This window comes from Streptopelia decaocto (genome assembly GCF_964273445.1).
Source record: "Streptopelia decaocto genome assembly, chromosome: 5".
Taxonomy (NCBI): domain Eukaryota; kingdom Metazoa; phylum Chordata; class Aves; order Columbiformes; family Columbidae; genus Streptopelia; species Streptopelia decaocto.
In genome coordinates, this window is record NC_138659.1 from 67,116,464 (window position 1) to 67,132,780 (window position 16,317).

The following is a 16,317-nucleotide window of genomic DNA, read 5'->3' on the forward strand; positions in this document are numbered from 1 at the left end:
AGTATGAGGCTGATTTTCTTCAATGTGGCTTAAATACGGTTAATTGAATTGCATGTACCTAATGAACCTCGTTACATTGCAGCCAGTCTCCTGTTAACAATCAACAAAATGATGAACATTCCTGGTCTTTGCTACTTTCTTGGACTTTATAGACTGGTATATTTGATAGGCTAGTTCTGTTCATTTCAAAGTAAAGTAATAATACATAATAAACTAAATAGTGAAGTAAGCAGTATGTTTAAGGGTAATTTCCCATGAATACCAAGGGTAATTTCCCATGAATACCAGTAAATGCCATGACAGCTAGCACTGTTCATAACTGAATTGCTTTGTATTTGAGATGTGCAAGAATCACCCCTTGTTCCATTTGAATTACATATTATTTTAGAAATTACTCTATAATCTGATTTAGATAGTAGTCAACAGTCTGCGTGTCTTTTAAAGGTCAGTGATGCTTTGCGCTGCTGTAGCAATTAAATGGAAATTTACAGTTCCCCAGTGATGAAAATAGGGAATACTCAAAAAAAATGCAGCTGCGAGAAAATTTGTGCCGTTAATTTTATCTTGAACTTGAAGTATTTGTTGATACCGAACTTGATTAAAGTTTATATCTGATGTTTTCGCAGTGCTGAATCTGTGACACTCAACGACTGTCTTCAGTTGTCATATTTGCCTTCCAAAAGAAACTACATGCTGTTATTGTATCCCAGAGAAATTTTGATTCTTGACTTGGAAGTGAATCAGACAGTGGGTGTGATTGCAATTGAGAGAACAGGGGTGCCTTTCCTACAGGTAAGGAAAATTCGATTGGTTTCTATCCTTGCCACAGTTTATGAAGATCGTATGTACGTTCTTGACCCACTGATAGTTGTGTTTTGATGAGTTCTAGAGGATGAAAAGACATTTAGCTCACCAGGGGGAAAAGTGACCCGTGAATCCCTGTTTAATTCAGTTTTCTGAAGTCTGCAGGAAACCTGCTTCATTTTGTGGTGTTGCAGAAGTTACCGGTGTGCAAAAAGTGCTGTGGAAAAAGGACATTTTGTTCTCTGGTGGTTAAGCTGCTTACACACAAGTTTAATACTTGTCTGCTTAATTAGACACCTAAGTCTAGTCCGACATCTTATTGAAGCAACTTTATTCTCTTGGAGTCGTGAATTCTGAAACCAAAAAAGAAAGTGTGGTGGTGGTGTTGTGTGTGTACTTCATTTTTGGTTTTGTTTTTTTTTTTTTTTAATTAAAAAGTAAAAGCTAAAAAGAATATCTATGAATACATCAATGTTTTAAAAAACCATCAGTTAAAAACTTTCAATGAATTTCTCAAACTGATCGACTTCTTTAGTCAAGTACTGTAGCTAAAGAATTCACTGAAGTGTTGCATAAATAGTAACATTTTTAGTGACTTTCTTATACATTAGAAATTATACGTTCATTTGCAAAGGGTAATATTTTGATAACACAATATAACATGGTATCTCTTTACCTAGGTAATTCCTTGTTTTCAGCGTGATGGGTTATTTTGTCTCCATGAAAATGGTTGTATAACTTTAAGAGTTCGCAGATCTAACTGCAGTATAACTGGAACTCCAAATGAAGAGCCAGGTAAGTTTTGTGTCAAAAATGTCCAGAAATGAACTTTGAGGCATTTAATTAATACTTTGGTACCAATATTAACCATACAGGAATATGAATAACAGGCCTTCTAGGTTGTTTTTCTTTTATGTTATAGTTAAATTTAAATATAAGCTAAATTCTCCCCAAATTGTTTTTAACTTCCCTGAAATTTAGTGCAAAACAAAATATCCTGAAGATCCTTTCATCACTAAATAATACTTAAATTATGAAGTATTTCAACAGTCACATATACAAGAAAGTTTTAGGTAAAAGATTTTTAGTTTGCTCTTTTTATCTTCAAGAAGAAACATCTTTTTCAGGAAACACAAGGTATTGGAAATCATTTGTTCAGTTAGAAGAAGTGATGTTAGAACTAAGGCATGGGTTTAAATTTAGATTAAAATCTAAATTATTAAGCCTTTTAAATGAAATGTTACTAAGAATAGCCTTTTAAATATAATGGTGGAGACTAGAAAAAAAAAGGGAAAACATTGTTCTGTAAATGTCAATACGTGTTGTTCTTGGAATTTGTTTTGTTTACTTTGATTTTGGCAGTTTGGTAGCTTCTAGTGAGCTACATGTTTCAGGTTTACCAGTAAACCAAATGGGTTTTGGATTGCAGGGAGCAGATGCACTTTCTGCCCAGAAATGACACAATATTTTTTTTAGATTTTGCAAGATTCATGTAGAATAAGATATTTTGAAGAACTTTTCAAAGCTGCATTGCATACAGCAAGATCAGCAGTATATATTTTTCCCATTATTTTTCCTAATGTTGCACAGAAAAGATATGGATTTCAGCCAAAGGGCTCAGCCATTCTGCAAATTTACCTCTGTTGACAGATCACATTGTATGTGTTCCATGCTAATTATTTTTTTCTCTGTGGGACATTGATGTTACAGATCCAGACCCAGTTCAGGAGCTGATTTATGATTTAAGAAGTCAGTGTGATGCCATCAGAGTCACAAAAACCGTTCGACCCTTCAGCATGGTGTGTTGCCCGGTGAATGAGAACTCTGCAGCTCTCATAGTCAGTGATGGCAGGGTAATGATCTGGGAATTAAAATCCAGCATTTCTGGCAGAAATGTGCGTAACAGGTAATGGGATTTATTTTTCTTATCAAAAATTCCATCTGTTACATTTACAAGTGGCGTGTGGTATTTTATTATATTCTAAAAGCAACAGTGATGTCCTTTGTGTGTATGGTAGTGTATGAATCAAAGGAAGAGGAACAAAATATATCATCCAAATAGATTGGTTCTCTTGCTTTGGGGAGGTGGAGGAACCGTATTTACTGTATTTAAAAAAATAATTCCATACTAAATGCTTGGAATAAGGAAACACAAGAGAGGAGTGAATATTTACATTATTTTGAGAGAAAACTTGATATTCTTTTGGCTTTCTTCAGGCTATAGCATTTTCCTCAGGAATGAATCCTTCACTTTCAGTCGCCTGAAAGGACTTCAAAATGAATCTGGAATGGACTTTACTTTTTGCTTTTAGTAGGGGAAAAGTTTTCTGCTAGATTGTGTGAATTTGACACAGCAATATAAAGCTGCACAGCAGGTGGTATGAACAATATTTTTATATACAAAGCCTTCAGAGTTTTAGGTTTTGAGCAGTCTCTGAAAGCACTGCATAAAGTAATATAGTTCTTGAAACATTCAGTGTGTTAAGGCCATTCTGCTGCAATAAACCTTTAAAGTACTATTGAATAAAATAAATTACTGCCAGAAAAGAAGTACGGAATGCTTAGTACACTTTGATATGTCAAAAGTACCAGATTTTCAACATAGATGCTTTTGTTGTTAATCAGGGATATAATGTTTTTATTCTTCTCAAAAATATTGTTAGGTGGATTCTTTGTGATGTGTATCCAAGAGAGCTGTTCATGATCCATATGTTACTGGGTTTTACTTCTTGGATTCTTAGGTTCACTTCTAAAACATTGAATTTTATCATGATTATATAACCGGGAAAACTGTAATAATATAAGAACCACTGAGCGCAGGGGATTCTGGATATGGTTGGATTGTACTGAAAAGTAAAGCCTGTTTCTAGTTGGCACAGAGTCTTTAATGGATTTTGAAGGAGTCTTCCTCCATTAGCTCTTGGTCTTCCTGGATTTGTGGTCTTTGCTTATAGCACAGCCCTGTCCTCAGCCCAGCAAGACTTGGTTACCAAGGCTGTGGGGCTGTTTGAGTCCCTTTTAGTCCCTTTTAGATGTCAAAAAACCAACACAAAAACCTGATGTGTAGATATTTCACAAGACTGTGAACACTGGTAATGCTGAAAGTTTCTATTGTGGCTTTGTGTATGCAGAGACAATCATGTTTCATGTGTTTAGTGAAAGGCTTTGCTTCAGTTACGGGTTTTGTTATCTGGCACCTATATAAAAAATTTGTATAGGTGAACAAAAAACAATCCCCTAATTTGGAAATCTGTTCTTAAATGTCAGAATATCTATGTTGGTTCCTTAGCTGTATACATTACCATAGTTCTACATATTAATATGCAATATATTTACAAGCTTCTGTCCAATGCTTAGGTACACTTCAGAACAAGGGCTACATCTGTCTGTTTTGTACAAATATCTCTGTAAAGAGGCTGAAAGTTATTTTAAATTGTGTACAGTTTTGTGTGCATTATCAGCTGGTTGAGTTGTTTGTGAAGTTGATGTTGGGAATAATCTTCTCAAAATATTTTGCAAATAATAAATGGTAGGAATACTGAAAGAACAACCTGGGGGAAATACAAATGTGAAGACCTAAGTCAACAGGTGATCCAGTTTGTGTTAGGAACTTGTTTTCATTTCTTTTACAGCAGTTCAAGTGCATCACCTCTGTATTCCCCTGTCTCATTCTGTGGAATTCCTGTAGGAACATTCCAAAATAAACTTCCAGACCTCTCGTTAGACAACATGATTGGTAAGAATTTCTTTCACTAGTGTTACTGCTACTCATTTCTAGAATTTTTGAATCATTCTACATCTCAGCTTCCTTGGGAACTACATATGTTAGAATTGTTTTCTGTGCAGCTTAAGTAGTAATTCTGAAAGAAGAGAATTCCCGTTTGCTAAAGAAATTATCAAATTCTCACAAAGATTAATTTGATATTGAGGACCAGTGTTAGAAGCTCATTGTCTTTGAGGGAAAAAAGTAATTTTAAATGGAATTTGGCCAAGTTGCCTTCATTTTCTAAAAGTAATCTTAAACAGATGAACACAAATTAAACTACCCCTGAATTCTGGAAGAATAATTAAATGGTTGCACTTTTTCTTCCTCTTCCTTCCTTTGTTTGTTTTTTTGCCTTTGTAGTGTCAGAAAAGAAAGTTTGTATTGGAGAAATTATGTGAAGTGCAGTCTTCTAAAAAGTTTTAACATACAGAGTTGAACTGGAGGCAGTGCCTCTTTAGATAAACATTGCTAATAGAAATGGTAGGTAATTTATGTGCTTTATTTTTTAAACTCCTGTGTCTGATAACTTTCCCTAACACCTCAGATGAAAACCGAATGCTAACAAGAGCTTTAATTTTTAAGCAGGGCAAGGCACAGTTGCTGGAGAAGAACAATTAAGAGGTTCTTTTCTGCAAGAAGTGCACCTCAAATTTCTGCTGACTGGGCTCCTTTCAGGCCTTCCTTTGCCTCCGTTTGCCATCCGCATGTGCCCACCTCTTACAACAAAAAATATTAAACAGTATGAGCCCATCCTTGCTGTTGGTAAGTGTCTTGAATAGTTTATTCGTTGCTCTGAAAATAATGTATTCTAGATTTAATACAAATATAGTTACTAATACAGATAAAAATTCTATTTTTTGACACTGTGTAACTAATCACAAATAGTGAGCTTGTATTAGTTTACGTCCATGGTAGTCTTTGGATTCTCTTTTTCCTGTGTTGGGTTTAAGTAATGCTACCCAAACAATTGAAATATATTGGCAAGTTTGTATTTATCATTTCATTTATTATGATATTGGTCTGTTGATACACTTAGTGTTTTACATGCTGCTCTCACGTAATTCTAAACATAAATAAATACGGACGTCGGCAGCATTGCATTCCTAGAATAAATAAATGTCTGTACCTTTGTTCTGCTGTAAGTACCTAAAAATACACTTAAACTGCTTTATTTTTTCTGAATAAATCTATTCTGTCTTACTACAAATATAATTAAACTCATCTAGATATTGGAATAGTTACCTCTGAGCACCTGATTTATTAACTCTGAGTTCTCCCTTTTTAAATCTGATTTTTCCAGCCTGATCTTTCAGCCCACAGCAGGGATTTCACGGAGTATCCGTACAGTCAGTGCAGTCAGTGCACTGGGATGGTACACACAGAGATGCTGTAATGTAGAGATTGTAGGAGGTTGTAAAATCAGACCTCCAGATTTTAATTGTTCAAATGTCCTCTTGGTATATTTAAGATATCCCTCGGTTCTGGGCTGCCCAGTCAAAACTGTGCCCATCAGACTTGGGAGATTTTTGTTATTTTTAAGGTTGCCTGTGCTGTAGAACCTTCTCAGGTTTCTGGATGGGCAGGGGCTAATGCAGAGGTGAATTTTACGTAGGAGCTTAAAAAGAACATTTCATTGCAGTAATGATGCGTGTTTGTGTGCAGTTCTCCTAATGCTTCTGTTATTACTGACCTAAAAGTATCATCAATATTTGTGCTGTAAAACCTAGGCAAGCTATCATTACATGATGTGATGCTACTAAAATGTAGCTTTTCAGTTTATATAAGCTGTAGCTGCTCAAACAGGTGAAATATAAAGATTAGGAAATTAATAGGTAGCTATAAAGTGCACGTACAGAAAGGTCTGCAGTGTTCTAGACTTAGCACACCTGAGTGGCTCCTTAGGTATCCACTATTGCATTTAATAAAGGTGACATGAGTAAAAAGAAAAAAGATCAATTAAGTCTTCCCAGTATCTTATAGAAAATAGTAACTTTGAGTGTTTCAGAAGGATTTTGATGTAATTGAAGCTAATAGCTGCTAAGTTATTGATTTGTAATTTGCAAGAGGCTGTTATTTCAGGGATGAGAAAGCAGAATTGCTTTAATGATTTGGTAAAGTCTACCCATGATTCTCCCCTGGGATTATTGGTGGATGACAATTAATGCTCTTCCTTGAGGCATTTACTCTTCTTGAATAATCAAAACAAAAAGAAACATTAATTTCTCCTGCAACGGGGAGTCTTGTGGGAATGCAAAAGGAATGAAAGGATTCTCTGCAGGCTCTACAAATAGGGTCAGGAAAATGTCTTGATTCAAATGGATTTCAGTGGCTGCAGTGAAACTTTGGAAGGTTTAGTATTTGGGATTTAAGCACTAGAAATCAAAATACTTTTTCTAAAATTGTAAAATAAAATAGTTGCAGGTGGAAAAAAAATAAAAAAGAGAAAAAGCTGTAAATCACATATTTTCATTGAAGTATGTAAGAGAAGATTAAAACAGGTCTATACATATTATATTTTTTTAAAATCACTTTTATAGGTACAAGTAATGGCTCTGTCCTGGTGTTCCATCTGACAAGTGGACTCTTACACACAAAGAGTTAAGCATCCATTCCTGTGAAGTCAAGTAAGATTTTAATTCCTACTATAATCCTTCTAGGAGACGTTGTACCAAGCAATGTTGGTGTCTTGTTTCGTTGTTAATGATGCTTAAGAAAGCTGCCTGCTGAGTAATCTACGCTCACAGTATCTTTGCTATGGATAAGCAGTAACACACTGATGAAATTGGGGTGAAAATTGCTTTGAACTGAATATTTGAACTGTATCTATCTGTGCTTGCTGATCAAGGATGCATATCGGCTGCTTCCAGTTTTTTTATGATATTGTGGTACAAAAGTCCTTTTAGCACAAGAACCTTTGTTACGGTGTCTTATTTATATAACTGTCATGACTCACAGATTGTGTCCTTTGAAATAATTCTGTTTTGTATGCCAAGGTTTTATTTCCTTTGCTCTCTTGGGGTTGAAGCTGCTACTGAGACACTTCTAGCCCTAACTGATGTAAAAATAGTTTTATCTTTAAAAGATTTTAAAGATCAAAGACGACTCAGTATTTATCCATCCTAAGTAAGGAACAGAGTAAGTTTTCAAGCTGTTGTACTGTTTGTGTGTACACAATGGCATAACTTGTTTGATAACTAATGGCAAAGATATTCAAGGTGAGGCTTGCTGGATACGTATTTCAAGACAAATTTAAGCGTGTAAAATAAAATGTTTATCTTTAGTAGGAATATGAGTAAAAATTTGTGTCATAGTTGTGACATGAAGCCACCATGAGGTTAAGGTCTTTTTACTGTTCATTCTACAAAAAGATAAGAAGGGTACAGGTGACCAAGAGCAGGTAGCTCTAAGAGTTCATTGTGGAAACCTGCTTTGAATCTACCACCGATATAATATATTTACATTTGTAGTGTTCTTAGTTGGCACCATAAGAATAGAATTTCCCTTTCTGTTCTAAACAATTTGAATTTTTTGTTTCATCCCATTAACTACTTTCAAAATTATTTTCATTTTATTTTTCGTGTTATACTGCTTTTTTCTGATTAAGGTGATTATAGAATTCAAAGTTAAAACCACTACTAACATTTCACAGATGAAAGAAACAACAAAAAAATGAAGATGGGGAGACAGGAGGAAATATGCTTTGTAAAAAAAATATATCTTTTATTTAGGCTTCATGTATTATTGGAAGTATTGTTAGTTTGGGCTTGTCACCTTGCAGAGATTTTGCAACTTCAGAATCCATTGTGCCTCTAGGAACTGTTCTTGCACAAATGGCATTTTTAGAACAAAATTTAAATTGTTGTGAATTTTGTTTAATCATAAGCTGTTACCTGAGTAAGTCTTTTAAATATTTGTTTTAATTTCCTCGGTCCCACTCTTAATGATCTGAGTGGCTATCTACACAGTTTTTACAAGTTCAAGGAAGTGCTTTAAGCGATGTAGAATAAGGCACAGTAATTTTTTTGTTTTTAGTTAATATTCAGGGAGTGCAACAGTTTTTCTCTCAGTGGGAATTCTTATTTTACCTCTAAAATGCAGATAGTTTGGCTAATGACTCTATTTCAGTTTTAACTGAAAATACACCTTCAGGGAACATCATTATTTTAGTATGTAATTGAGAATACCCTGAAGTTATAACTCAAGGCCAGCAGAGTTTTCAGTGCCTTGTAGTTTAAGAAGAGTATGTAATAAACCAGTAACTGTCCTTTACATGTCAGCTGTGCTAAAATAATGGCCACTGAGTTGTCTAGGTGCTAGCAACTGACTTTTTTTGATGTTAAATTGTTATTTTATAGAAGCTACTTATTGTAGTCACATGGTGATTTTTTTCAAGTCTTTTTAAACTTTGCAGTTCTGTATTGTGATTAGGAGTAAAGTGAATTAGTGATTAGGAGTAAGGTTCCAGTATAAGTTGGGGAATGACCTATTAGAGAGCAGCGCAGGGGAAAGGGACCTGGGGGTCCTGACGGACAGCAGGGTGACCATGAGCCAGCACTGGGCCTTGTGGCCAAGAAGGCCAATGGTACCTGGGGTGGATTAGAAGGGGGTTGGTCAGTAGGTCGGAGAGAGGTTCTCTTTCCCCTCTACTCTGCCCTGGTGAGACCCCATTTGGAATATTGTGTCCAGTTCTGGGCCCCTCAGTTCCAGCAGGACAGAGAACTGCTGGAGAGAGTCCAGCACAGGGCAACAAAGATTATTAAGGGAGTGGAGCATCTCCTTTATGAGGAAAGGCTGAGGGAGCTGGGGGTCTTTAGCTTGGAGGAGACTGAGGGGTGACCTCATTAATGTTTACAGATATATAAAGGGTGAGTGTCAGGAGGATGGAGCCAGGCTCTTCTCGGTGACAAACAATGGTAGGACAAGGGGTAATGGGTTCAAACTGGAACACAAAAGGTTTCGCTTAAATTTGAGAAGAAACTTCTTCTCAGTGAGGGTGACAGACACTGGCCCAGGCTGCCCAGGGGGATTGTGGAGTCTCCTACTCTGGGGACATTCAAACCCGCCTGGACACCTTCCTGTGTAACCTCATCTGGGTGTTCCTGCTCCATGGGGGGATTGCACTGGATGAGCTTTCCAAGTCCCTTCCAATCCCTGACATTCTGTGATTCTGTGATGCTCATGCGTAATATTGAATATATATTTTGTCCATGATTCTTACTTAGCTATTTCACTATTTGGTTCGAATTATGTAAGTACTTTTCCTTTGAGTTTAATTTGGCTGAGGGAAGCTGTGAGCAGAAGGCCAGTCTTTCTTCCTTCAGGAAGAAATGCAAATAATTTGCAAGTAGGAGAACCATGAAATAACTTAAATCTGGTACCTATTCTGTCTTCTAAGTGGAGCAATATAAGCTATTGTGGTAAGATAAGAGATCATTATACATCTTCAGTTCAGAGGAGAATATATTTGAGATGGGGGAAATAAAATGCCTGCTGAAGTTCAACAAGTTCAAAGTTTCAATAGCTTTAATTTTTCAAATTAAATATCACTGACTGGAACAAGAATGCGTAAGGCTTGAAAGCAAAACTTGAAAATGACTGAATTCCATCCAAGTTTTAGCAGTTGAAGTTAAGCTGGCTCCCCTTTGGGAAACTGCTTTGCAGACATTCATCACCTCCTTAAAAAAAAAGCTTTCCTCACATAGAGAAAGATGAATGAAAATCAGCTACCGCTTCTGTCATCCAGATGTTGCTGTGCTAGATTTATTGCTGTGCATTAGTATATGCACGTTGCCTGACAAGCGTAAGCAGCGTTGCAATGAAATCCTGTGTATTCAGAATTGAATTCTGAAGTCTCCATTTCAAGATGAACAATTATCTCAGATGTACAATGTTCAGCACTTAGTGGGAATTTCTTAACCTTCCTCTTCTTAAAATGAAAAAACTTCTTCCATTGCTGATGTTCACTTTTGGACATGTCGACCATGCAAATACCCTGAAATACAAGGAAAATTCTCTTTAAATAATAAAATTTGGGTCTAAGAGTGTTTTCTGATAATGTGCTTGAGATTTTAATAGTTTTCTTTAAGATACGGGTTTACTTCCAATTTTGCCTTTTTTGTGTAACTCTTCATTTGAGTAGCAGCTGCCTTGCCATCAAATCACAACAGTCCATTCCCAACTAGAAAAGTCATTTGTGATTTTAGCCACTTCAGTACACTCTGTCATTTGTTTGTGTTGGAAACGTTAATCAAAACAACTGAATCTTTCAGTAACTGTAGTAACTGAAACAATTTGAATGTATAGAATCCCTGAATTTCATATATTAAGAGTGAGAAATAGTTGATAGCTGAATGTAACCCTTAATTCTAGTAGACAAAGATGTCTCTTGCAATGGAAATATTTCAATAGCAGAGTCATTATTTGTTTCCTTCATTAAAACTTGAACCACCATCTTCAGATTCTCAATTTATATGTACAACAATAACAAAAATCGTATTGTTTCAGGTGCAAGCAGTGAGCTAAGCTAAGGTTTCTATTTGATTATGAGTGTCTTGGGTTTCTGTAGATCTTTATCAGTATTGACAGATGGCGGCAAAGAAAAAGGGCTTCTCTTAAATCTGAGCTGATGAAAGAAGTTTAGAAAATGCCTCAGGTCTGGTCAAAAACTACTGGAGATAACAATGCATAATGAGTATTCTGTGCTCTTCCCTAAAAACATAGTAGAATCATACATAAAAATTAGGGAGGTGTCAGAATTCATATTTCTTCCATTTCAGAACACTCTGTTATTTTTACAACCCTTCAGAGACTTGTGATGTCACACATTATTGCAATTGTAGATTTCTATTCAATCGTTCCTGTAATGGTTCAATTAATAATTGAATACTACTCATTTTGATTGAAATTATTGGTAGAACTTTTGTAAGTCCTGGTGGGAAAAGGTCCGGTTCCTAAATTTTTAACTTTACCTGAAGACTTAGGAATAAATCTTCACATTTTTTTAAAGCTTGAATAAATAATAATAAAATAAATATGATTTTAACTTGTATGTGCAAAATATTACAGCAGTGTGTTTTCACCCATCTCCATTGCATTTAGGAAACTTCTACTTGATACAATGAGACTTGGATTTACTGACAGGAAATTATAAATATTATGTATCTTTCTCATATTTCATGTATATTCTTGCAAAACGGACTATGGTTTTACAATTGATGTAACAGGAGATATAGTTGTCCTGGAAACAGTTCTTAAATAATATGTTTGAAAGATTTGAGGAAAACCTAAATCCTTTTATCGGTGTTAAAGTGAACTTGGGCATATGTATGTGTTAGAACAGTCTCAATTTTCTTCTGGATTAGTTCCTCAATTTATTTATAGATAAAGCACCTAACTATTTGTGCTGGCACAAAATGTGTGTGGGAAATGGGGCTGGAGAGGTCTGGCTCGTGTTTGGAACAGAGTCACCCAAGTGCCTCTGTCTGTCCTTTTGTGGCATGTGGTTTATCTCCGGAATTTGCTTAGAATCCATATGTGCTGACAATATGTTATATATAGTGTAACTTTATGTCCTTGCAAGATTTCAAGGTAATTTAGTTTGTGGTTACCTTGGCATGATCTAAAAGAGAACAACAAAATAAATAAGAAATCAGGTTTTCAGTTCTTTCGTGATAGTCTTTGAAATCTGCTCAGGGCCTCCCTTATTCTGTCATCTTTGTTCCTCCTAAGTCTCTGGGCTGAAGGAATCCCATCTTCCACCCTGCTGTCCATGTTAATGTTTTCCCCTTACTATATACTGGCAAATCTGAATTATTTGATAGTTCTTCCCATTTGGTAAATCACTGATTTAACAAGAGTGGTGCTTTTAGCCACTCTAGTGCTAAATACCAGTGAGGGATTTTCATAGTGTTTCCAACTGAAATTTTTGTTTAATGACACAAAAAGCAATGTCGTCCGAAAAGAAAGCACATCTTTCATTTGGTAACTTTATATTTATGTCATAAATACGTAGTTTTATGCTTAAACATAGCGTTTCCATAAAATGTAGAAAATTTCTTCTGTGCTGTTATCATATTGAAGAATATGCATTAAAAAATGCTGCACTCCAGGTTATTTTCTAGTCAATTGGATATTTAGGCTAACGTGCTCCATGTGCTCTCTTGTGATGACAGGGGAATTGAGTGGATCAGCTTGACTGGGTTTATTTCCTTTGCCACATCAACACCGAACAATCTGGGGCTGGTAAGGAATGAGCTGCAGCTGGTGGACCTGCCAACAGGTCAGTATTTCCTGAACAATCTGTCCAGGAGACCGACAAATTTACTGTCAAGTGACAAACAGAAGTTCTTACTTTTTAAAAATTATTTTGTCATGATAAAATAAAATAATAAAGAGAATTTTTAACTCGTTCTGCTCTTCTGTCTTTATGAAGCCGCATAATGTTTTCTGTCTGGTGCTCTACAGTCTTGAAACACCTTTGCAAAGATGTCGGTGACTTGAACTTACTAAAAGAATGAATATAGAGGAGACTCAGGAGCAGGCACACAGCATGGGTGTTAGTGGTGTATCTTGTTCAAAAAAGGCATATATTTCCATATGTGTTTTGTCACAGTCTACACCCATTGTTTTGTGTGCAGCTCAAATAGTGTTGAACCATTTATTGTGGTTTGTAGCAGCAACAGATAATTTTTCAAGGTGGGCCAGGTGCATCGCCAGATTTTGATTGTGTTTATGAATGTAATAGTAATAAAATGGAAGCCTTTATAAGAATCAGAAGAATTAAAAAGCTCTTTAGAAGATACAATTGATAGCAAAACTAACAGCAGATTATGTGTGCTTTTCAACTACTCCGGCCTTATAATGGATGACAAGGATATTTGCGATTGAGTCCAATATAATTTGAGAGATTATATGGCCAAAAGTAGGAAGCACTTCAATAATTTCCAATTCTTTGTGAATGTGAAATCCTAGAGCCATTTAATTTCTACAATAACTGAAGAGCTTGAGTCTAGTTACACATGGCTAACTCTGGATTGCTCTATATAGTATAAAGAGATGTTTTTAAATTGTTTTTTAAGCTTCTGCAAAAGCCTCAGTTTTTGTATTTTCCAGGGAGCTGCACAAAGAGGCTGTTCTTTTCATGTGACAATACTGGAGTTTTTTTCCAGATTGTGAATTTGTTTAAAATCAAACCAGAAAATGTATGTACTTTGTAAAACACATTTAATGTAAAATGGGATTTTGATTTTTTCACTCAGCTTGTTAATGGGTATTGAAACATTTATGAATACAAGTGATAAAATGCTCAGTATTTCTGCAGGCAACCAAGTTTCAAGTAAGTTTGAATATCTGAAAGCTTAGCTTATGGTTTGCCTAAAAAAATGTTACATTTCCTTTTTTTTAACACTTAGAAGAAAGGCTTAGCTACTTAACTGTTTGATTGCTGGTTCTTTTGTCACTAATTAGCCCAACGTTCCATTTTTAGGGTTAGGAAAACTCTACGTGTTTTATGTTTCTGAACAACATTAAGGAAGAAAATTCCTAAGGTGTTTGATCACTCATGAAGAAAATAGAACTAGAAGGTCTCTTGGAGGCACCTCTGTCATGAGGGCTCTACCTAGTATTGTTGATAACTAGAATTATTCACTAAGTGGCATAAGATAAATAATTTAGCTACAAGTAGCAACAAGAGTGGCTGAAGTTTGAAAACTTGCATTGTCCTTGAAAGCTAAGGGGATGAAACTTGCACAGGAGATGCTGCGATACTCCGGTGTTTGTAGATCGTTATTTATTTTAGTGATATGTGTAACACCTTTAATTCTACAGCACTTTGTACAGGTGGGTGAAAATTTTGTTAAGGATGGGAGTGTAAATTCTGAGGGTTTATTCTTTTAGCTGGAAAGAGAGAATGGTTCCGCTAAGTGTCGAATGAGTCAGTACTTGGAAATACTTTCAGAATTAGTTTATGGCAGAGTTAATTTCTCTTACAAAACTTGTAATCTACTCATGAATTTCCTCCTTGAGGAACTGAGTCTGTATCTCATTGTCTTTGAGTGGAAAATAATAACTCCTTGAACTCGCTGTAATGCTGATGATGCATCGATTTCAGTAGCTGTGCTCTGGGAGTGAGTCAGGTATTTTATTAGACAATACAGTTTACATCATACTTAGCCCTTTGAAACGCAGTAAAACTGACAGTTACAAGAGTAATGTTAGATATGGCAGGTTACTTGGAGATATTCTAGTGTGGTTTGTAAATTATTATTGTTTACAACAGAATGGTTTATAAACTATTTCTGTATTTATATTTAGTTTCATAACTATTTCTGGTTTCCCCTATCCAGGCAGGAGCGTCGCATTCCGCGGGGAGCGAGGCAATGATGAACCAGCTATTGAAATGATAAAGGTGTCTCATTTGAAGTAAGTAGATTAACCTTGTGAAGTTTATAAATTTTACTGTATTGCATGAAGACCGTCATGAATTAACAGGAATAATAGAAATTCCAGAGAGTGTAGGAAAGTGTGCAGCAGCCATCAAGGGAAAAATATTTTAGAATATGAGTTCAAAGTGCGAAAGCTGTCGTTGTTTCTGAGGTTGACTTTGTCACTTCAAGATCCCATCACATTGCAAGATAAATTGTTAATATTTTAGTTCTCTTAAGAATTGTGTTCACTGAATGCACATTTTTGTTAATATTAGGGAGAATAAAAGCGCTGAACAGTTTTTGTCAACTTTGATTATGTTAGAAGTTAATTCCCTTTTCTATAACTCACTTAAGAAGGTTGGCATTAAAGGTGGAATGATATTTCACGTTAATAATTTTTCCATGTACGTACTTCACACCTTTATAGTAATTGTTTACTGGAAAAACAGATGTGAGGTATAGTTGTTTTGGAGGTCAGCTGGAAAATGACTATATCATTTACCATCAAATGCTGCTTATTTTGAGATCAGGCCTGTGACAGGAGGCCCTGGTCTTTATAGCATAAAAAAATAATAACAGTAGTATTCTCTGAGATTACTTGCTTGTGTAAAATAAAGTAGTATTGAATTTAATAAGGTGTTGTCTCTAAATTTTAGACTTTTTTTCTTTACAGCAGAAGAAAAAAATAATTCTGTAGCTTGCATAGGAATATTTTCAGATGTATGTGTTCCAAAGAATTTGGAAGAGTTCAACCATATAATGGTTTTATTAATACATTAAAAATTAAGAACAGCCGTGGGCTTAGATGAAGAGGTTATAAGCGAGAACAAGGAAGGATAGTTCGTTTGAATAGAGATTATTACAGTTGACAATACATACAGCTGCAGAGCCTCTCTGTATTTTCAATTTGCATGTCAAAAGTGGTGGATTGATAGTGTTTTACTTATCTGGCTCCACAGCTAAAAGGTCTGAAGACATGACTGACAAGTGGTTTAGTGTAAGAGGATTCTATTTTCATTTATCACTGGATTAGGGAAGTTTCATGTGCCTGGAGTAAAGAAAAACATCTATCCAGCCTGAAGTCTTGATATGTCTTTCTGATCTTTTGTGCAGTCCTCAATTCTGGCTGAATATGGCTGGATTAGAGGTGCTGCTGCTTCCTCTGAATTCCTTCCTTTGTCTCCTTTACAGTAATTGAGCAGTATCAGCTGACAGAAATTTCTAATTCTTGTCACTGTGAAGGAAGATTCTTTTTCACACACTCTATTGCACTTCAGTAGCTCAAGGAAATCACAAGATTCAGGGTTTTGAGCCAGGTTAATT

General features: G+C 35.6%; 1 protein-coding gene across 1 annotated transcript in view; it reads left to right on the top strand.

The window, feature by feature from the left end:
- The window catches only part of WDR11 (WD repeat domain 11), a 42,812-nt gene that overhangs the window by 10,471 nt on the left and 16,024 nt on the right, over positions 1 to 16,317 (top strand). The window contains 9 exon segments of the mRNA XM_082052654.1: positions 627 to 792; positions 1,485 to 1,599; positions 2,515 to 2,710; positions 4,437 to 4,540; positions 5,156 to 5,332; positions 7,108 to 7,157; positions 7,160 to 7,194; positions 12,742 to 12,848; positions 14,914 to 14,989. Coding sequence (XP_081908780.1) covers positions 627 to 792; positions 1,485 to 1,599; positions 2,515 to 2,710; positions 4,437 to 4,540; positions 5,156 to 5,332; positions 7,108 to 7,157; positions 7,160 to 7,194; positions 12,742 to 12,848; positions 14,914 to 14,989 — 1,026 coding nt within the window.